This window comes from Notechis scutatus, chromosome 6, assembly GCF_049901735.1.
Source record: "Notechis scutatus isolate UNSWTSFEM ecotype Mainland chromosome 6, rNotScu1.2, whole genome shotgun sequence".
NCBI lineage: Eukaryota > Metazoa > Chordata > Lepidosauria > Squamata > Elapidae > Notechis > Notechis scutatus.
Window position 1 is genome coordinate 31,184,084 of NC_142014.1, and position 20,487 is coordinate 31,204,570.

Consider the following 20,487-nt stretch of genomic DNA (forward strand, 5'->3'; position numbering starts at 1 on the left):
TTCTGCCTCAAAGTTTCATTGTTATAATCGTGATGAGGCCCACAAATCATACAATCAAATGAACAATTTGATTTTTTTAAAATTTAGCCAACATTGACACGTATATATTTTATTCGGAGTTTATCTAATGAAGATGTTTATGTATATAAATCCGAAATGATTTGAGGTTAGAGGCTCAGTTTATCAACCTTACTTTGAACAGAAAATTAAAATTAGGCCATTTTGTGCCTGAAATATTATTTGAGGTAACATTTATACACTCTGAACTAGCACCAAATGAAAACTTTTAAGCTCTCTTTTTTAAGATTCTCTAGAATTAATTTGAAACTATTTTATGGTCGGGGAAAGGTTGACATCTAGTGGTAGTTCATATTATTACAGCTTTTCAAAAATGCAATTTAATTAAGACAACAATAACAATAATGAACCATGGCAGCTGTGTTGCTTCTACAATAGCTACAATCGTTTATCAATATTGTTAGACAATAGTGGCTTCTATAACTTTCTAGATCCCGCATAAAATTGAAAATAGATTTAGAATTGTATAGAGTGAACCTTCAAATCCAGAAGTAGATTTCTCAACTAGATCATCTAATATCATCCCTTGGCTTAGGCAGATTTTCCTCTATTCTTTTATTTCGGATTATACTTGTCAACTTTTTGCTTATTTAAATTATTATTATTATTATTATTATTATTATTATTATTATTATTATTATTATTATTATTATTATTATTATTATTATTATTTAGCCCAGCTAAGAGGCAGGCAGAACTCAACCAGGCTAAATTGATTTTGAAATCGGCGCCAGATTGAAGAAGACTCAGAATAACAAACTTAGAAGGGACCTTGGAGGTCTTCTAGCCCAGTGGTTGCCAACCAGTGGGACGAGGACCACTGGTGGTTTATGAGAAAATTTTGGTGGTCCACAGAAAAATGTTTTCCCCTCCCCCAAGCAATTAATCCAGGCTGCGCAGGAACACAAAGCTGTGCCACCCACATGGCCTGCGGGAACACAAAGCTTGTGTCACTTGCATTGCGAACTACACAAGGTAGTGAGGGGAGGGGGGGAAAGGGCAAAGGGGGGGGAACTTTCCCCACTCGCCCCACGTGCCTGGCCTGGCCACCGGGCTACTTTCTTCCGCTTCTTTTTTCTTCTGCTTTTGGGTGCATGCAAGGAAAGCAGCAAAAGTCTTTCTTTGTCTCCCCCAAACTCTGCCAGAAATGAGTCTTTGGGACCCTGCAAGGCCTCCTGCTCCAAGAGGCTGCGCCTGGTAAAGACTCATTTCTGGCGGAGTTTGGGGAAGAGAAAGACTGCTGCTGCTTCTGCTGCTTTCCTTGCATGCAGCCAAAAGTCTCTCTCTCTCTCTCCCTGAGAACTGAGCTGGAGACGGTATCCTGCGATCCCAAATAAAGAACGATCGATTGGTAAGAAAATGGGGTGGGGAATTTTCCTGCAGATTTTTTGAGGGGGGGATTTTCCCAGGGTCTCTGGTCCGTGGGATTTAAAAGTTTGGTGGTCCCTGAAGTCCAAAAGGTTGGTGACCCCTGTTCTAGCCCAACCTCCTGCTCAGGCGGGAAACCCTATCCCATTTCAGACAAATCATTGCCCAGTCTCTTCTTAATAAAGAATCGTAAGATACAACCCTTAGTGATAGTCACAGGTTACTAATAAGCAATCAAATCATGCCAGGGAACAAATAAAACAATATAAATTCTAGAGATACAAGCAACCCGGTTATAGTCATAAGTGGGAAAGAGATGGGTAATAGGAAGGATGAGAAGAAGAATAGCAATAGTCTTAATAGTTTGAATTTTGAAAGTGAAAGTGAAGACAGCCCTGAATTAACGCCACCGGGGGAGGGAAAACAGGGGTTGATTACATTCCCCCATCCCAAATCTGTGCTGCAATAAAATAAAATAAAAAATAAAATCAATCCAAAACCCACGAGGGAGCGATCTGTGTCTTTATTGGAGTCTGTGTGTGTGCGCGTGTGCTTGTGTGTGTGTCTGTTGTATGCATTTGTGTTTCTCCGCGCATTTTCATGTTTCTACGTGCGCCCGCGCGTTTCTCTTTGTGTGTGTGTGTGTGTGTGTGTGTGTGTGTGTGTGTGTGTGTGTGTGTGTGTGTGTGTGTGTGTGTTTGTGCTGCCACCCAACGCCTGCCTGCCTCTCTCTCTCTGCACATCTGCAGAACATTTGGCTGGGGTGGGGTGGAGGGAGGGAGGAGAACGAGAGAGCCGCGCGTGAGCCATCTATCGTGGGATCCTGCCAGGCTTGCACCGCCGCCCGCCTCCTCCTCCTCCTTTCGGGCCAGTGCAGAGGACTACAACTCCCATCGGCCTCGGCCGCCCCTCCTCTGGCTCCTCCTCCTGCAGGGCTCGCCTCCTCCCAGAAGCCCCGGGAGCGAGACGGGAGGCGCGGCTCCTTCCTCGTCCGCCTTTGCGCAGCGTCTCTCCCCGGGTTTAGCCGAGCGTGCAGACAGGGACTGGCCGGAGCCGCCCAGGGCTGGGAAGGCCGAGGCTGGCCGGGCAAGCGAGCCGGAGGAGGGAGCCATGGGGGCGGCCCTGAGTACGGTGAGTGGCGCAGCTTCAAGGGGCTCCAGCCGCCGCTTCTGCCTTCGCCGCCTCCCCCGGGCGCGGCTGGGGGAAGGCGCAGCGCAGGGGACTCCCCGCTCCGGCTCTCTCGGGGGGCGTCGGTGCAAGACCCCCAGACCCAAAGGGTACCCCGGGGGTCCCCTCGCCGGGTCGGAGAGAGGGGCGCCTGGTTGGAGAAGGGCGCAGAGAACGCTCTTGCCCGCCCCGCCTTCCTTCCTCCTTCTCTCTCTCTCTCTCTCTCTCTGTAACACCTCTCTCTAGGTCTCTCTCTCTTTCTCTCTTTCTCACACACACACTTTTTCTTTCTCTGTGTATGTCTCTTAGTCTCTTTTCTCTCACACACTTCTCTCTGTTTCTCTCTCTCTGTGTGTATCTTTTCCCTCTCTCTCTCTCTCTCTCTCTCTCTGTATGTCTCTCTCTTTCGTTTTCTTTTTCCCCTCTGCTTCCCTACTCCTTCCTTCTCCTCTTCCTTCCTTCCTTCCTTCCTCCCTACTTCCTTCCCATTCTCCTCCCCTTCCTGCCTGCCTCCTTTCTCCTTTTCCCTTCTTCTCCTACTCCCCTTCCTTCCTTTCTTCCCTACTTCCCTTCTCCTTCCTTCCTCCCTTTCTCCTCCCTCCCTCTTCTCATTTCTTTCTTTTTCCCCTCTGCTTCCCTACTCCTTCCTTCTCCTCTTCCTTCCTTCCTCCCTACTCCCTTCCCATTCTCTTCTCCTTCCTGCCTGCCTCCTTTCTCCTTCCTTTACCTTTTTCTCATACTCCCCTTTCTTCCCTCTTCCCTGCTTCCTTCCTTCCTTCCTTCCTTCCTCTTCTTCTCCACTTCTTTCACTTTCTTCCCCTGCTTCCCTTCTCCTTCCTTCCTTCTCTTCCCCTTGCTCTCTCTCTCTCCTCCCCTCCCCTTCCTTCCTCCTCTGCCCCCTCTCTTTCCTTCCCCTTCTCCTCCTCCCTTTCCTTTCTTCCCCTCCTTCCCTTCTCCTTCCTTCCTTCCTTCCTTCCTTCCTTCCTTCCTTCCTTCCTTCCTTCCTTCCTTCCTTCCTTCCTTCTTCTTCCCCTTGCTCTTTCTCAGGGCAAATGGCCCTGCCCAGCTTTGGAGAGATTGGTGTCCAACCCTTCCTTGAGGTTGAAGCTCTTGCTGGAAAGGCCTGGCTCCTTCACTCCTTCACCAAAGATGCTCCCGGATCCTGGAAACTGATGGGAATGATGGCTTCCCATCAAATCTTCTCTTTTCTGGGACCTGGAATGGAGTGGAGAAGTGACTGTCTATGTCTGGGGTGAATTAACCATGATCTTGGTCTTTGGACTAAGATCCAGTTTGTGCCTTAAATATATATTTATATGGGTGAGGGATATATTTATTGTCGTCTTCCCAAACTTACTCTGGAAGTGTCATGCCCTGTCTGAATCCAAGGAGGAGGAAGACGAACAGCTGAGAGGGAGTGAGAGTGTGAATCCATTGGCTGTGGAGGAAACTGGGGAAGGGCAGAATCCAGCTGGGCAGAGCAGGAGAGAGGTAGAACAAGGGAGAAGGGGTTCAGAGGAAGAAGACCCATGCCCACCCCCTCTTCATCCTAGGGCATGCAGGGAAGAACAGAGAAGGGAGCAATGGGGGGGTTGTGTGGCTTATGGGGGAGGAAAGGGCCCTGATTCCCTTCATTAGCCACACCTGGAAATGAGAGTTTAAAAGAGCTGCATGCTGATTGCAGCAGCTGCTGGAAGCAAAAGTGACTTTATCTTGTGTTGACTTTGGTTATATGTGTTCTTGGCGTCTTCCCAAACCATGTGAGTTTTGCCGTGCTTTCAAGTCTGAAATTCTTGCTCCTGCCCTGCCCAACTAAACAGTTTGGCTTGTTTGGACTTTTAAGTTACAGTTTGTGTTGCTCATGTTTTGGACTTGATTCTCTGCAGCCAAAGGCTGTTCCTGGGGGAGTTTTTCTCCAGCCAGAAGGTAACCAGGACATTGGGGGGCAGAGTTGGAGCTAATAAAGGGACTCCTACTGATTATCTGACTGCGTTGCCTTCGTGCCACGCCCCTTTGGGCCATCACAGGAATAGATAGGATTTTGGCATCTTCAGCCTTTTCTCAACTGTGGCAACTTGCAAGGTGGGTGGACTTCCAACTCGCAGAATTGGGGGATTCTGAGAGTTGAAGTCCACTCACCTTCAAGAGGCCAAGGTGAAGAAAACCCAACACTGACGCCATCAAAGTCCATCTGTGCAAAGCCTGGGAAGAACGCAAAGGCCTCCACCCACAACTCTTTGCCACAAATACTCTAAACAACATTTGGGCTGTTGAGCGCAAGGAATCTTTTTTTTTTCCTCTCCCACACCATGCCAGAAATAACACTTGGTGTCCTTTCTCCTGGGACTGCAGAGCCAAAGGAGAGAACATTATGTTTTCATGTTTTGATCTCGATCCTGGGACTACCAATTTCGTTTTGCTGGAAGCCTCTTAGGGCATTACAGGGTTAGGATCTCCTCTCCTCCTTTAAGTAGGTCTAATGGGATTTTATAATTGGTTAAGCGCTGGCTTTTTAACTTAACCTGAATTTTAATTAATTAAAGGAAGGAGTTAAAAGCAGCTGGCAAGGGCCACTAACGTATCCCTGCTACTTAGATTTTATTAAAAATAAAATCTCATTCCAAGCGAGCTAAAATCCAGGAAAATTAGTTTCCTAAAGCAGATTTCCAGTGCTTCCTTTCCAAAATGTATATGTGTGTGTGGTTTTTTTAATGTTCTGACCAAACCTACAATCCTGTTTTCCATTCAGAACTAATTAATGGAATCTGAACCTGCTTAACTTCCAACCAACTAGTATGAGAAATAATCTTTAAATTGCAAAAAAAGAAAAAAAAGTTATTTTTTCCTAGAAGGAGCAACAAACTTAAATGAACAAGAAGCAATAGATGGAAACTCATCAAGGAGAGAAGCAATCTAGAACTAAGAAGAAATTTCCTGACAGAACAATTAACCAGTGGAACAGCTGGCCTCCAGAAGTTGTGGGTGCTTCATCACTGGAGGTTTTTAAGAAGAGACTGGACAGCAATTTGTCAGGGGTCTTCAAACTTGACCGCTTTAAGACTTGTGGACTTCAACTCCCAGAATTTCTTCCTCCAGTCATGTTAGCTCAGGTATTCTGGGAGTTGAAGTCCACAAGTCTTAAACTTGCCAAGTTTGAAGGTCCTTGATATAGGTTCTCCTGCTTGAGCAGGGGGTGGACTAGAACACCTCCAAGGTCCCTTCCAACTCTGTTATATTCTGCTCTAAATATTTGCACTTTATCCTATTGTGTACAGTAGGGTATCAGGAGCAAGATAGTCTCTAAAAATAAGCCAGCACCAAGAATCGCTCTGTAGATTTTAGCTGTAGATGCAATTAGGATTAGCTGTAGATGCATTAGGATTGCTAATGCAATCCTAAATTGTATTAACAGAGGGATACAGTCAAGATCAAGGGAAGTACTAATACCAATCTATAAGACCACACCTAGAGTACTACATCCAATTTTGGTCACCACATTATAAAAAAGATATTGAGACTCTAGAAAAAGTACAGAGAAGAGCAACCAGGATGATTAGAGGACTGGAGGCTAAAACATGAAGAACGGTTGCAGGAACTGGGCTTGGGTAGTCTAGTAAAGAGAAGGACCAGGGGAGACATGATAGCGGTCTTCCAATATTTGAGGGGATGCCATAGAGAGGAAGGGGTCAAGCTATTTTCTAAAGCTTCCTGATAGCCAGACAAGGAATAATGGATGGAAACTGAACAAGGAGAGATTTAACCTGGAAATAAGGAGAAACTTTCTGACAGTGAGAACAACCAACCCATGGAACAGAAGTTGCCCTCGGAAGTTGTGGGAGTGCCATCACTTGAGACTTTCAAGAAGAGATTGGACTGCCATTTGTCAGAAATGTTATAGGGTCTCCCGCTTGGGTGGGGGGTTGGACTAGATGACCTACAAGGTCCCTTCCAACTCTGATTATCTGTGTCTGTATCTGTAGAGATGTGTCTAGGGTTTATTTGGGCTGGCTGACCTCAAGAAGCAAGATTTACTTTTTCTCATTTGGTGACGCCTTTAATTCACATGCTTCACTTGGCTTTATGGTGCCAGGCAAAATGCATCTCTGCAGGCTTTCCCAAAGGTCACAGATACTTCCAGAGAGATGTTTCACTTGTGACATTTTGACGGATCTATTGTGCATTTTCTACAGTCTTAATTGAGATGCCTATGACCTGGATATATTTGAAATTCCAGCTTCCCTAGTAAATTTCCATCGAAGTCTGCTGTCAGAAATTCCAAGAATGTTTAGTGAATTTCACTAGATGCTCCTTGGGTGAGACTGTTGAAGTTGTCTTGAACTTAGTGCTGTCCACCTATTTTCATCTTACTAATCAAAATAATTTAATTGCTACCTATTCTGTTACCTAACATAGCATATAATTAATGAACTATTGCTCATTACTGACTAATAATAATCAATTAATCTCATTTCAAAGTCTCATACCTTCACACCATCCTCCAGTAATGCCAAAGGTACCTAAGGATCTGTATACTGTATTCCCCCAAAAGTGATAAATTGAGACAGTTGACATCAGTTGTGGGAATTGACAACTTGCTTTCTGAAGTAGTGGGAGCTTCATCACTGGAGGCTTTCAAGAAGAGATTGGACTGCCATTTGTCAGAAATGATGTAGGGTCTCCTGCTTGGGTGGGAGGTTGGACTAGATGACCTACAAGGCCCCTTCTGACTCTGTTAATCTAATATAAATTATGATATAAATTACAAGAATTATCCAGATTGCTTAGGATGGTGTGTCAGGACAACTTGAATTGTATCGAGTTCCTTTGCAATCTGGATCAGAGAAAGTTACTTGTGGAATGGACTAACGTGAAGAACACAAAATGCATTTATTAAATCTCCATTCTGCATTTCCATGCAGCTGTGTTCAACCCACAGTGAATCCACACAACACACAATTATAGGATAAACAGGCCTTGCTCTTGCTAAATCTCTTGCTAAGTGTTGGAATGATGTCAGAGCAGAAATGCTTGATCCAGATCTATGTTTCTCAACCTTGTTCGTGTTCAGACATGTGGACTTCACCTCCCAGAATTCCCCAGCCAGAATGAAGTTTATGGGAGTTGAAGTCCACACATCTTAAAGTGATCAAGGTTGAGAAATACTGGCCCCTTTAAGATGGCCAACATCTAACACCTTTTAGAAAGCCAACATCTAACATACTTCGGGGAGGTCTTTAGATTTGGCCAATAAAATGAATATATTCGTATTTGGTTAACCTGAGCATCTATTCTGAGCTGTGTACTTCACCTGTGCATTTAAGATTAAAAGAACATTTTTCTCCCTTTACAAGCAAAATCAGGTGGTCTTGTTTTCCTTGGGAGAAGTCTACTTTATGTCTTTCTGCTGTGGTTGGGTCTTTCCTCCCTTTGTAATCTTAATAACAGAGTTGGAAGGGACCTTGGAGGTCTTCTAGTCCAACCCTTGCTCAAGCAGGAGACCCTACACCATGTCAGACAAATGGTTATCATACACTATCTTCTTAAAAACCTCCAGTGATGGAGCATCCACAACTTCTGAATTCAGTGTCTTGGAGAGTCTTCGGTTGGGTTGTTTACTGTTAGCTTTGATCAGAATAGAGTGGGAAGGGATCTTGGAGGTCTTCTAGTCCAACTCCCTGCTCAGGCAGGAGACCCTATACCATTTCAGATGTGGTGGTCCAGTTTTTTCTTTAAAATCTCCAGTAATGAAGCACCCACAACTTCTGAAGGCAAGCTGTTCCACTAGTTGGTTTTTCTCATTGTCAAAAAAACTTTTCCTTAGTTCTAGGTTGCTTCTCTCCTTGGTTAGTTTCCATCCATTGCTTCTTGTCCTGCCTTCTTTGGTGCTTTGGAGAATAACTTGACTGCCTCTTCTTTGGGGCAGGCCCTCAAATATTGGAAGATGCTGTCATGTCTCCCCATAGTCCTTTCCATTAGACCAGCCATACCCAATTCCTGCAACTTTTCTTCCCATGCTTTAGCCTCCAGTCTAATAATCTTTTCCTTTTTCTCTTGGGTTTTGTCTACTTTTCCCTCCATCTCTGTCATAACTTTGGGTTCCTCCCATCATTTCTCTGAGCAACTCCTGTTAATGTTTTTCAAGTAGCATCTCGGCATGAACCAGGATGTCCCCCAATGTGGTAACTCTGTGGTCCTTTCCTTTCTCTCTCTCGTCCTCTCTTACTTCATTTCCCTTGTTCCTCTCCACTTGTGGCTGACATGAAGCAAAATAGACGCAGAAGATTTGTCTCTGCATTCCTCCTTAAGTAGCTTTACTGGCCCAATAGTTGATTAGCCAAGTTTTATGAGCGTTTAGACCTCCATTGGATGTCCCAGAGAGGGTTCTTTTAGAGCAGGGCTTTATGACTGGCTGAAGAATTCTGGGAGTTGAATACTGATTAGATTAACATAGTTGGAAGGGACCTTGTAGGTCATCTAGTCCAACCCCCCGCCCAAGCAGGAGACCCTATAACATTTCTGACAAATGGCAGTCCAATCTCTTCTTGAAAGTTTCAAGTGATGAAGCTCCCACAACTTCTGAAGGCAACTTCTGTTCCATGGGTTGATTGTTCTCACTGTCAGAAAGTTTCTCCTTATTTCCAGGTTGAATCTCTTCCTTGTTCAGTTCCATCCATTATTCCTTGTCTGGCCTTCGGGTGCTTTAAAAAATAGCTTGACCCCCTCCTCTCTGTGGCAGCCCCTCAAATATTGGAAGACTGCTCTCATGTCTCCCCTGGTCCTTCTCTTCACTAGACTAGCCAGGCCCAGTTCCTGCAACCGTTCATCAACCTCCAGTAATGGAGCACCCACAACTTCTGGAGGACAGCTGTTCCACTGGTTAATTGTCCTCACTGTTAGGAAAATTCTCCTTAGTTCCACATTCCTGTAACCGTTCTTTATATGTTTTAGTCTCCAATCCCCTAATAATCCTAGTTGCTCTTCTCTGCACTTTTTGTAGAGTCTCAACGTCTTTTTTATAGTCTGGTGACCAAAACTGGATGCAGTACTCTAGGTGTGGCCTTACTAAGGCTTTATAGAGTGGTATTAGTACCTCACTTGATCTCAGTTGTATCCCTTTGTTAATGCAATTTAGGATTGCATTGGCTTTTTTGGCTTAAATTTAGCTGGTTGTCCACTCAGACTCCAAGATCCCTCTCACAATTATTGCTATTGAAGTCCACAAGTTTTCACATTGCCATGGTTGGAGACCCTTAATTTATAGGAACAGAAATGTGAGGATTTTTTTTAAAAAATGGATTTACAACAGGGGAAGAAAAGAATTAAAGCTCATGCTCTGGTCTACTCTGAATTTTTGATATTTTTCTTTCAACCCAGACAGGATTGCTAACTGTCTAAATTAATGTTGGCTTTGACTACGGGCCAATTTTAATTTTTCTAGTTTGCTCCCTTTCGGCTCATTGGCTCTGGGTTTCTGGAAACCATCCTAGGAAATAGAAAGATAATCTAGAGGAATATTCCTTTCCATAGCTGGTGATATTTGGAATAGAATAGAATTCTTTATGAGCCAAGTGTGATTGGACACACAAGAATTTGTCTTTGGTGCAAATGCTCTCAGTGTACATAAAAGAAAAGATACATTCGTCAAGAGTCAAGAATCATAAGGTGCAACACTTAATGATAGTCATAGGGTACAATAAGAATAGAATAGAAATATAATAGAATAGAATAAGGAATGAGAAGAGAGAGAAGAGAAGAGGGAATGGAATGAGAATAGAATAGAATAAAATAGAATAGAATAGAATAGAATAGAATAGAATAGAATAGAATAGAATAGAATAGAATAGAATAGAATAGAATAGAATTCTTTATTGGCCAAGTGTGATTGGACACACAAGGAATTTGTCTTGGTGCAAATGCTCTCAGTGTACATAAAAGAAAAGGTACATTAGTCAAGAGTCAAGAATCATAAGGTACAATACTTCATTTGGGCAAGCAAAGCTAAATATGGGAACAAAGGAATTGTGTATTGCCGGTCTTTGTAACTAAAACAGTTGGAAAGCAAAGTTGGGGTAGAGCTGGGTAAGGTTTGGTGTTCCTAAAATGCAGCAGATTGAAAGTACTCACTCTTATAATTTTTTTTTAAGGAGGCATTGGTATTTTCTTCCTGCCATTCTTTGTTTTTTTCTTTTTTCTTTTTGGCAAGCATTAAGGCTGTGTCAGAGAGCTAAATCTGAGTTGGCTCTACATTGCTCAGTTCTTGCCACACCCTTAAACTGGAGCCAAGAATGCTAAACACACAGTTGGATTAGTGTTTGTCAGTACTGAGAGTAGGATCTTGCTGTTCGGCGTTTTTTCAAAAGGAAATCGAGTTTCCCCCTGAGCTTATTTCTTGTTTTCTTTTAGTAGTTCTACGTTAGTTTCCAGCCTTGCTACTGGAACTCAGATCTGGGAATTGTCTTTCATTTAATTCCCACGTAAACTGATGATGTTATCTAGTTGGGTCATGAAACGTCTGCAAAAAAAAAAACTAAGTTCAGAGAGCACCAAAGACCCCACAGTCTTTTTCCTCCTCCTCCCCCTCCCCCTCTTCTTCCTCCTCCTCCTCCTCCCTTCTAGCACTCATGATGTTATCTAGTTTGGGTAATGAAACATCTGTAAGAAAACCACCAAGCTCAGAGAGCACCAAGGACCCCACAGTCCTTTTCCTCCTCCTCCTCCTCCTCCTCCTCCTCCTCCTCCTCCTCCTCCTCCTCCTCCTCCTCCTCCTCCTCCTCCTCCTCCCATACAAGGCTATCTGTTATAGGTCATGTCAAATGTTTCAATCCTTCAATTTCCAAACATTAGGAAGTCAAAAGTTGTGACATGCCTCGGGGTTTGTAAAGATATTTTGGCTCCTTTAAATATAATTTAGACGTGCTTGGTAAATTAACGTCATAGATAACCTAACTTTTTAACATTTGGTTCATTTCATTCCAAGCCGTACAGACCCAACTTGGATATGGGAATGGTTCGTTCGTATGTTGAAGGCTATTTATATCTGCAATATTTTGTGGTCAGAAGATAGTCATGGGGTTTTCAGTTTCTTCTCTCTCTTCCTCCCAACCCCCGGAAGGATAATGAAAACATGGTATTTTATGTCTTGGGCTTCAGAACAAAAACCTTCCTGCATTAGTAATTCATGAACATTAGTGCCTGTTCTGGGAATATCTGATGTAGCATCTGTAGGAGAGAGGGCTGATTATTTCAGCACTATTAAGCTCTATCCTGCAAAAAAAACAAAACCCTTTTTTATAAATTAAAAAAAGTATTCTATACTTCTTGGAAAGTATATACAAAATACGCTTCTTCTGTTTTTTATCAGTAATATAGCAGGAATATTCAAATTCATTTTTTTTCCAACCAGCAAGAGATGTGTGAGCAAGAGTGTACAAGAGAAAAAATTATCAGTTTCAAGTTTGTGGAAATAAAACTTATCTCCAAGATATTATAGCATTGATGTGCAAAATGTTTTTTTTTTAATTTATTACGGGAATAACATATTCATTTTTCCCCCAAGTAGCAGAGATGTGTGAAGTAACTCTGTACCAAAGAAAAATTATACAGCCTCGTTCAGTTTTAAGTTTGTTGAAATAAAAAATATTCCCGAGTAAATAGATTATAGCACTGATGTGCAAAATGTTTTAATTTTTTGTTTGCTGATCCTGCATTAGTTATAGGACAAATTTATGGAGCACCAGATTGTCCTCTCAACTGATCTTGAGGGCTGTCAATTTTTTATTTTTATTTTTGGGGGAGGGGGGTCCAGTTTGAAAAACAGGTGTGATTTTCAGAATGGATTTTTTTTTAAAGTTTGTGTACAGGAACAAATCTTATAAAATTCTCAGCTCTGTTTAGAAGCATTATAATCGCCTTTGCAATTTGAAGCTTGAAGTTTGGAGATTGGTTCTGTCGTTGACTTGATCTGAGTTTGAAGGAATTTAATTTAATCTCCAGATTAAAACTTTGAGTAGTCCTATCACCTTCCTGAATCACAAGATATGTGGCCTTAAACCAATAAATCGGTGTTTGTGTCTTGGCAATATTAAAGTAGGTGGACTTCAACTCCCAGAATTCCCCAGCCAGCCATAGCTGGCTGGTTGGGGAATTCTGGGAGTTGAAGTCCACAATTTTTAAAAATATTTATTTTTATTATGCTTTTTTCACGGTTAACATATCTCATTCTCATCTTTAACAACACTGTGGCATCGTTGTTACATATACAAATCTCCATACATTTATATTCATTTATATACATTTATATACATTTTCTTATCTCTACTATTCTTATACCTACTATTCAACCATTCATATCAATTATCCCAAACTGCGTAGTACTCTGACTCTTCTTTGCCTTTTAGCTCTAGAGTCAGTTTATCCATCTCAGCACATTCTAATGTCTTCTGGATTACTAATTCCTCCAGTGGTATACTATCTCCCTTCCAGTATTGTGCGAATGCAATCTTCACCACTGTCACTGTCATGTGTAAAATCATGTATTTGGTCCTTTTTTCCCCTTAATTATTCCTAAAAGGAACAGTTCAGGTTTCAACTCTATTTGACATTTCGTTATTTCTTGCAACCAACTCCGTATTTTGACGCAGTATTTTTTGGCTTCAGGGCATAGCCACCACATATGAAAGAAGGTACCCTGGCTCTGTTTACATTTCCAACATCTTGGATTCATATTGGGATACATCTTTGCCAATCTTATTGGTGCCAAATGCCAACGATAAAACATCTTATAAAGATTCTCCTTATATGCTGTGGACCTTGTTAATGTATAATTCTTACTCCATAGTTTTTCCCAGTCTTCTAATTCTATGTTGTATCCAAAAAAAATTGCCCATGCTATCATGGACCCTTTTACTACCTCCTCTTCCATATCAAATCTTAGCAAGTAATTATATGTTCTTGTTATAAGTTTCTCCTCCGGGCCTACTAAAATTTTGTCTAATTGTTGTAACTCATTATTGAATCCATATTCTTCTGCGTCTTTTTTATATCTCGCTTGCAGATATGAACATATGGCTATCAACCTATCATTATTCCTTGGTCTTTCAGCTCTTGATCAGTTTTTAATTTTCCCTGGTTATCTAATATTTCATTATACCTAGCTATTTTGCCTAAATCTAAGGTATTGGGGTAGATCATCTGAAGTCCACAAATCTTAATGTCATCAAAGTTGAAGAACTCCGTAATAGATGCTACTAGGAGTCAGGAATTGCTTGGGGGGTTTACACTGGTGAGCTTTGCAAATTTATCTTCTCCACAGCAGCGTTGTTCTCAGGTTCTCAAGTCAGGAATCCTTGGTGTAAAACGAGGGGGGGGGACCCTAAATTGGGAATTATTTATTTAGCATTTACTATTCAGAAGATGATGATGGCGCTAACTTGTTCCCTACATTTGAATAGTAACAATGATAGGCTAAGTTGACTTCCAGTTTAAAGTATATTTGAACAAGATGTAGTCTTGCATTCCAGGATGAGTTTTCTCTTTGGAAACATCTATGAGATGTTTTTGAGTTGGTTTCTTCAAAACCAGAACCCCACTAAGAATTCCTGACTCATTGGAGGATTTTTAAGAAGAGGTTGGACAACTGTTTCATGGTCTAGGCTAGGTTTCCTGCTTGAGCAGGGGGGGTTGGACTAGAAGACCTCCAAGGTCCCTTCCAACTCCATTATTCTGTTGTTCATTTTGTAAGTATTCCACACTTGGAATACTACATCCAGTTTGGGTCACCGCTATATTAAAAAAAAAAGATGTTGAAACTCTGGAAAGAGTAGAGAGAAGAGCAACAAAGATAATTAGGGGACTGGAGGCTAAAATTGAGTTGGAAACTAACTAAGGAGAGAAGCAACCTGCTTCAACGGGGTTGGATTAGAAGACCTCCAAGGTCCCTTCCAACTCTTGTTATTTTGTTAAATTTGTTTAAATGGCTGTACCCAATTTGCTAGGGTCTAAATCCTGGCATTGGAAGCTAATCTGATCATGGAGTGGCATTATAATAAAAACATAGTTGCTTGGTACAGCACAAACAATTCTAAAATAAGACCGAGTTGGCGATGAAAGAAAAGAATCTTGAATGAGTTGGCTTTGGAGTCACATTTTAAACCTTGTGCCCATGGTTGATGTCATCTAACCACAATAGGTAGTCACTTGCCCACACAATGAGACAACTGGAAGGTCAACTCACAGATGGATGGGGAGGATGAATGAGATGACCAAAACACAGAAGAAATAGAGCAAAATTTATTCATAGAGATTGGGAATGGAAAGAAGATTAGAGAAGAAAAACACGTGGAAGAAAATTATCCATGTCTCCGTATCTAGAAGGGAATTTTTTTTTTCAGTTTGTTGTCTTGCAACCACTCAGACACAACCAATTTTCTATCATTAGAGCTTTTCCTCTTGATCAGGAATTCTGAGATTTTTTAAAGAAAAAAATAAACTAAATATTTTTATGATCTGAAAATGTTTGAAAAATCTCAGGTCTAGAATAGAAATAGGAAGGCGGGGGGGGGGACAGAAAAATTGCAAGGAAAGCAGGGTTTTTTTTCTGTTTTTGTCTAACTCCATTTGGGAAAAAATGGGGGGGGGGAGAAATCTAAAATACTCCCTATGACCAGTTAAAAGCATTTTCTCAATTCTGCATGGGAGGTGTTCTTCCATTGCTTTCCTTTCTTCTTGACTTGAATATCGTTTGCTAAGTCATGTCCGACTCTTCGTGACCCCCATGGACCACACCATGCCTGGTCCATGTGTCCTCCACTGTCTCCTGGAGTTTATCCAAATTCATGTCCATTGCGTCGATGACACTATCTTAATGACAAGGTGGCGTACTGGTTAGAATGCAGTCTTGCAAGCAAACCCTGCCCACTGCCAGCAGTTTGATCCTGACCGTCTCAGGGTTGACTCAGCCTTCCATCCTTCTGAGGTCAGTAAAATGAGGACCCAGTTTGTTGGGGACAAGAGGCTGACTCTGTAAACCGCTTAGAGCAGGCTGTAAAGCGCTGTAAAGCACTATATAAGTCTTAAGTGCTATTGCTATTCCTCCCTCCTTCCTTTCTCTTCCTTTGTTCTCTCTTTCTCCTCCCTCCCTCCTTTCTTTTTCCTTTTCTCTTCTTCCTTTTCTCTCTCTTTTCTTTCCCTCCCTTCCTTCTCTCTGTTTCTCTTTCTCCTCTCTCCCTCCCTCCCTCTCTTAGTTCCTTTCTCATTCTCCTTCCTGGTGGCACAGTGGTTAGAGTGCAGCATTGTAGACTAACTCTGCATTCCACTGCCAGCAGTTCAATCCCGACCGGCTCAAGGTTGACTCAGCCTTCTGTCCTTCCAAGGTTGGAAAAATGAGGACCCAGATCGTTGGGGCGCAAGAGGCTGACTCTGTAAACCACTTAGAGAGGGCTGTGAAGCAGTGTATAAGTGCTGTTGCTAGTACTATCTCTGCCACCCCCTTCTCCTTTGGCCTTCCATCTTTCCCAACATCAGTGTCTTCTCCAAGGAAGTCCTCTCTTCTCCTTAGGTGGCCAAATATTTCAGCTTCAGCATCTGTCCTTCCAAAGGACAGTCAGGGTTGATTTCTCCTGGGATTAGAATTGACCTGAATACTGATAGATTTTTTTTTCCCACTTGCTGTTTTATCAGGCCTTACATCACCAAGGCCAACCCTGTAAGTTCAGTTAGACAAATAGCCCACACATGTGTGTCGAAAATTCAAGTACATTTCAGTTACGCAAGCAAATTTGATGAAGACCTTACCTTGGAATGAAGGGAAGGTTTATAGCAGTTTGGAAAGCAGGGTTAGTAACAAGATCCTCGAGGCCAAATATCTGCTGGCACTCCAGGGAAGAATCTCTACTATTTGGTGTAGGAGTTGTTGCAGCCTTGAAATATTCGTCTTTTGCAAGAAGGAGCTTTTCACTGACTTACATTGCAAATGCAGATTTGTAAAGCATATATTGGAGGGGAAATAGACTCACAACCCATCAGTCTCCTACAGCATCTTACCAAAAGGAAAGTATTTTCAAATAATATTGCTTACAGAATGTTTTTACTGATGAGAGATATGGACATTTTATCTATTAAACCATGTTTTTAACTATGCGAATTTATGTGTAAGTGACAGGGATCAGAAGGAAAATCCACCATTTGTTTATTCAGATAGACCAGAGGTCTCCAAACTTGGCCACTTTAAGATTTGTGGACTTCAACTCCTGGCTGGAGAATTCTGGGAGTTGAAGTCTTAAAGTGGCCAAGTTTGGAGACCCCTGAGATAGACGTTCACTATATGTAAAAAGTTTCCCCTATCTAGTCGTATCTGACTCTAGGGTGCAAATTACAACTCCAATTCTTTGCTGAGGGAGCCAGAGTTGTCCGAAGACATCTTCCATGGTCATGTGGCCGGCATGGTGATATGCTAAAGTCAAACGTATCGTTACCTTCCCACCGAAGTGATACCTATTGATCTATTCGCATTTGCTTGCTGTCCAACTGCTCAGTGGGCAGGAGCCGAGATGAGAAACGAGAACTCACCCCCATCTCACAGTGCTCGGGTCTTGAACTTAGGCTATTTCCAGCTGACAAGCTCAGCATCTTTAACCTCTGAGCCCCCGTGCCCCCAGCATTCCCTGAATAAATCTCGTGGTATGTCCAGAATAATCCTGATCTAACTAACTATCTGGGTTATTGAAACAATTGCAGAATTAATCAATGCAGAATACTTGGGAACTTTGAAAAAGTTGTGAAAAGACACATTTTTCTCAGTTCACCTTATTGCTCTCCTTACAAGACAATAGTACTAAGCACTTAAACTTATATACCGCTTCATGGTGCTTAGCAGCCCTCTCTAAGTAATTTACAGAGTCAGCCACTTGCCCCCCACACACACACACACAATTTGGGTCCTCATTTTACCCACCTCGGAAGGATGAGTCAACCTTGAGCCTGGTGGGATTTGAACTGCCAAATTGTAGGCAGCTGGCTGCAGAAGTAGCTTGCAGTACTGTACTCTAACAACTGCGCCACAGAGGCTCCTGTGCTAATGCGAACATATCACCTGATTTTGGAAAGGAAGAACTCGTATCTTTACTACCATCTAATAATAATATTTAAATGTGATTACATGATAGACTTTCATGGTTGGTAGATAATACTGAAAAAGCACTCCTATTGTGCTTGTTTGTTTGTTTTGTTCGTAGCCATTTTCTAATTTATTTCTGTTTATCGAGTCAGGATGCTGAATTTTAACATCTTCTTTCTTTATGTTACAGTTAGGAAACATTGTCCTGTTTCCAGTCTATTTCGTGATCAGTTTGATCAAGCGCCTTTTCTCGAAATCTCTGCCTCCGATCACACTAGAAAATCCAGATGTAAAATATGCATTAAGGCTGATCGATAAAGAGGTAACACATAAATTGCTTTCTTATTTCTTTCTCTCTCTCTCTCTCTCTCTCTCTCTCTCTCTCTCCCTTCCTCCCTCCATCTCTCTCCCTTCCTCCCTCTCCTCTCTCTCTCCCTCTCCCTTCTTCCCTCTCCTCTCTCTCCCTCCCTCTCCTCTCCCTCCCTCTCTCTCCCTCATTCTCTCTCTCCCCAATTTTTTAAAAAATGTTTTAATACCCAAACTGATGTCAGTATGCCAAGAAACCAAGATTGAAGTAGGCAGAATAAATATTTCCTACTTTTTAAGTGTTGATATGTGGCAGTTTTATCTATATCAACCTTTGAGGCATTGTATATTCATTGAGAAATATTGCAAAATGTAGGTTAGTGCTGTGGCCTTTCGTAATACGGAGAGGTTGAAAAACTGGATATTGAACCAACTCTCCTCGATATTTACATTTAAATTTATTTAGAAATTTTCTATAGACGCCTACTCGATCGCAGTGACTCTAGGTGGGCTTGCAAGCAATAGAACACACTATAGAAAATAAAATTCTGCATTGATGGAAAATTAGTAATGTTGGGGAGATGTTTGATGTACCGTGCTTGTATCGCCATGTAACTTGATAAATCAAGTAGAAAGCCTTGTGTGTAAAATTGGAAGATTTGGAGATCTAATACGCCCATATTTATTATTTCAAATGGAGTGGATCGACCTCATAATGATTCTTCCTGATTGGGCTCTTTTACTAAAAGGCTAAACTTAACCTTTTCAATCTGCAGCTGCCCTGATTTCTAATTTATGCGAGCCTATTGGCAGATAGTATTAAAAATATGGATCATTTGAGCCAGCCAGCTTTCTAAAATGTTTGCTCTATGAACGTAACTCATTATATTGTCTGAATATGTGACCTTAGCTCCGGGTCTGGATTTATTGATCTGATCTGTGCCCCATCCATGCATGAAAGAAGGGTTGTCATGATGTGGTGTGGTGTTTTTGGACTCTTGTTGAATATTGTTTAGAACTTGGTATAGAATTGTCAAGGGAAGTGGTGGCTCAGTGGCTAAGAGGCTGAGCTTGTTGATCAGAAAAAGGTCGGCAGGTCGGCGGTTCGAATCCCTAGCGCCACGTAACGGAGTGAGCTCCTGTTCCTTGTCCCAGCTTCTGCCAACCTAGCAGTTTGAAAGTATGTAAAAAATGCAAGTAGCAAAATAGGGACCACTTTGGTGGGAAGGGAACAGCATTCCATGCACCTTCAAAGGCGTTTAGTCATGCCGGCCACATGACCATGGAGACGTCTTCGTAGCTCTGGCTCTTCAGCTTTGTAATGGAGAGGAGCAGCGCCCCCTAGAGCCGGAAACGACTAGCACTTATGTGCGAGGGGAACCTTTACCTTTTACCTTTATAGACTTATCACTGCAGCCGCAAATATGTATGGGTGTAGGGTCAAAAAATAATAATCATGGATTTAGCTGATGGCTGTGCAGTTAGGTTCCTGCCCTCTTTTATGTGAAGTATTAATACTGTGAAGTACTAGTAACGCTTGATAAATCCTTTGTGTAAGATCACACTTGGAATACCACATCCAGTTTTGGTCATCACAATCTAAAAAAGATGTGGAGATGCTGGAAAGAGTGCATAGAAGAGCAACCAGGATGATTAGGGGACCGGAGGCTAAAACATGTGAAGAACGGTTGCAGGAACTGGGTATGTCTAGTTTAGGGAAAAGAAGGACTAGGGGAGACATGACAGCAGCCTTCCAATATCTGAGGGGCTGCCCCAAAGAAGAAGAGGTCAACTTATTCTCCAAAGCACCTGAAGGCAGGACAAGAAGCAATGGGTGGAAACTAATTGAGAAGAGAAGCAACCTAGAACTAAGGAGAAACTTACCAACAGTGAGAACATTTAACCAGTGGAACAACTTGTCACCAGAAGTTGTGGCTGCTCCATCCCTGGAGGTTCTTAAGAAGAGACTAGACAGCCAGTTGTCTGCAATGGCATAGGTTCTCCTGCTCAAGCAGGGGTTGGCCTTGAAGACCTTCCAACTCTTATTCCAAGTCCTACATATGTGGCCTGCCCAAAACGTGTAACTGAAGGGTTGGCTTTCAATTGTTTGGTCAGATAGTTCCATAAACAACGAAAGCCGATTAAGCAGTCAGTCTTGGTTAGGTGCTGTTGAGAACTGTGTTTATTTCTTCAATTTGCACAGTTCTGAAATGCAGATAAGGTATCTCAATTATAAACATTTGGGCTTTGATGGACATGTAGAGCTGTTCTCTAGTTTTATGACGTTTATTTCTCTCTTTTTCAGCACATCAGTCATGACACCAGAAAGTTTCGCTTTGCCCTGCCAAGCCCAAGACATGTGTTGGGGCTTCCTGTGGGTAAGCTGTTTGTGTTAAAATAAATGTACTTGGAGGGGGACTAGAGGAAAAAATTAACATCATTGAATTGTGGACTTG

General features: G+C 42.2%; 1 protein-coding gene across 2 annotated transcripts in view; it reads left to right on the forward strand.

Annotated features, from left to right (window-relative positions):
• The first annotated feature begins 2,394 nt into the window (after positions 1-2,394).
• LOC113412193 (NADH-cytochrome b5 reductase 3-like) overlaps positions 2,395-20,487 on the forward strand; it is a 31,864-nt gene continuing 13,771 nt past the window's right edge. For both annotated transcript variants that reach the window (XR_015750041.1, XM_087967850.1), the window contains exons 1-3: positions 2,395-2,577; positions 17,916-18,047; positions 20,337-20,409. Coding sequence is in view for 1 of the 2 variants with exons in the window: in XM_087967850.1 (XP_087823976.1) it covers positions 2,557-2,577; positions 17,916-18,047; positions 20,337-20,409 (226 nt within the window). In the remaining variant the exon portion in view is untranslated. The remainder of the gene's footprint in view (positions 2,578-17,915; positions 18,048-20,336; positions 20,410-20,487) is intronic.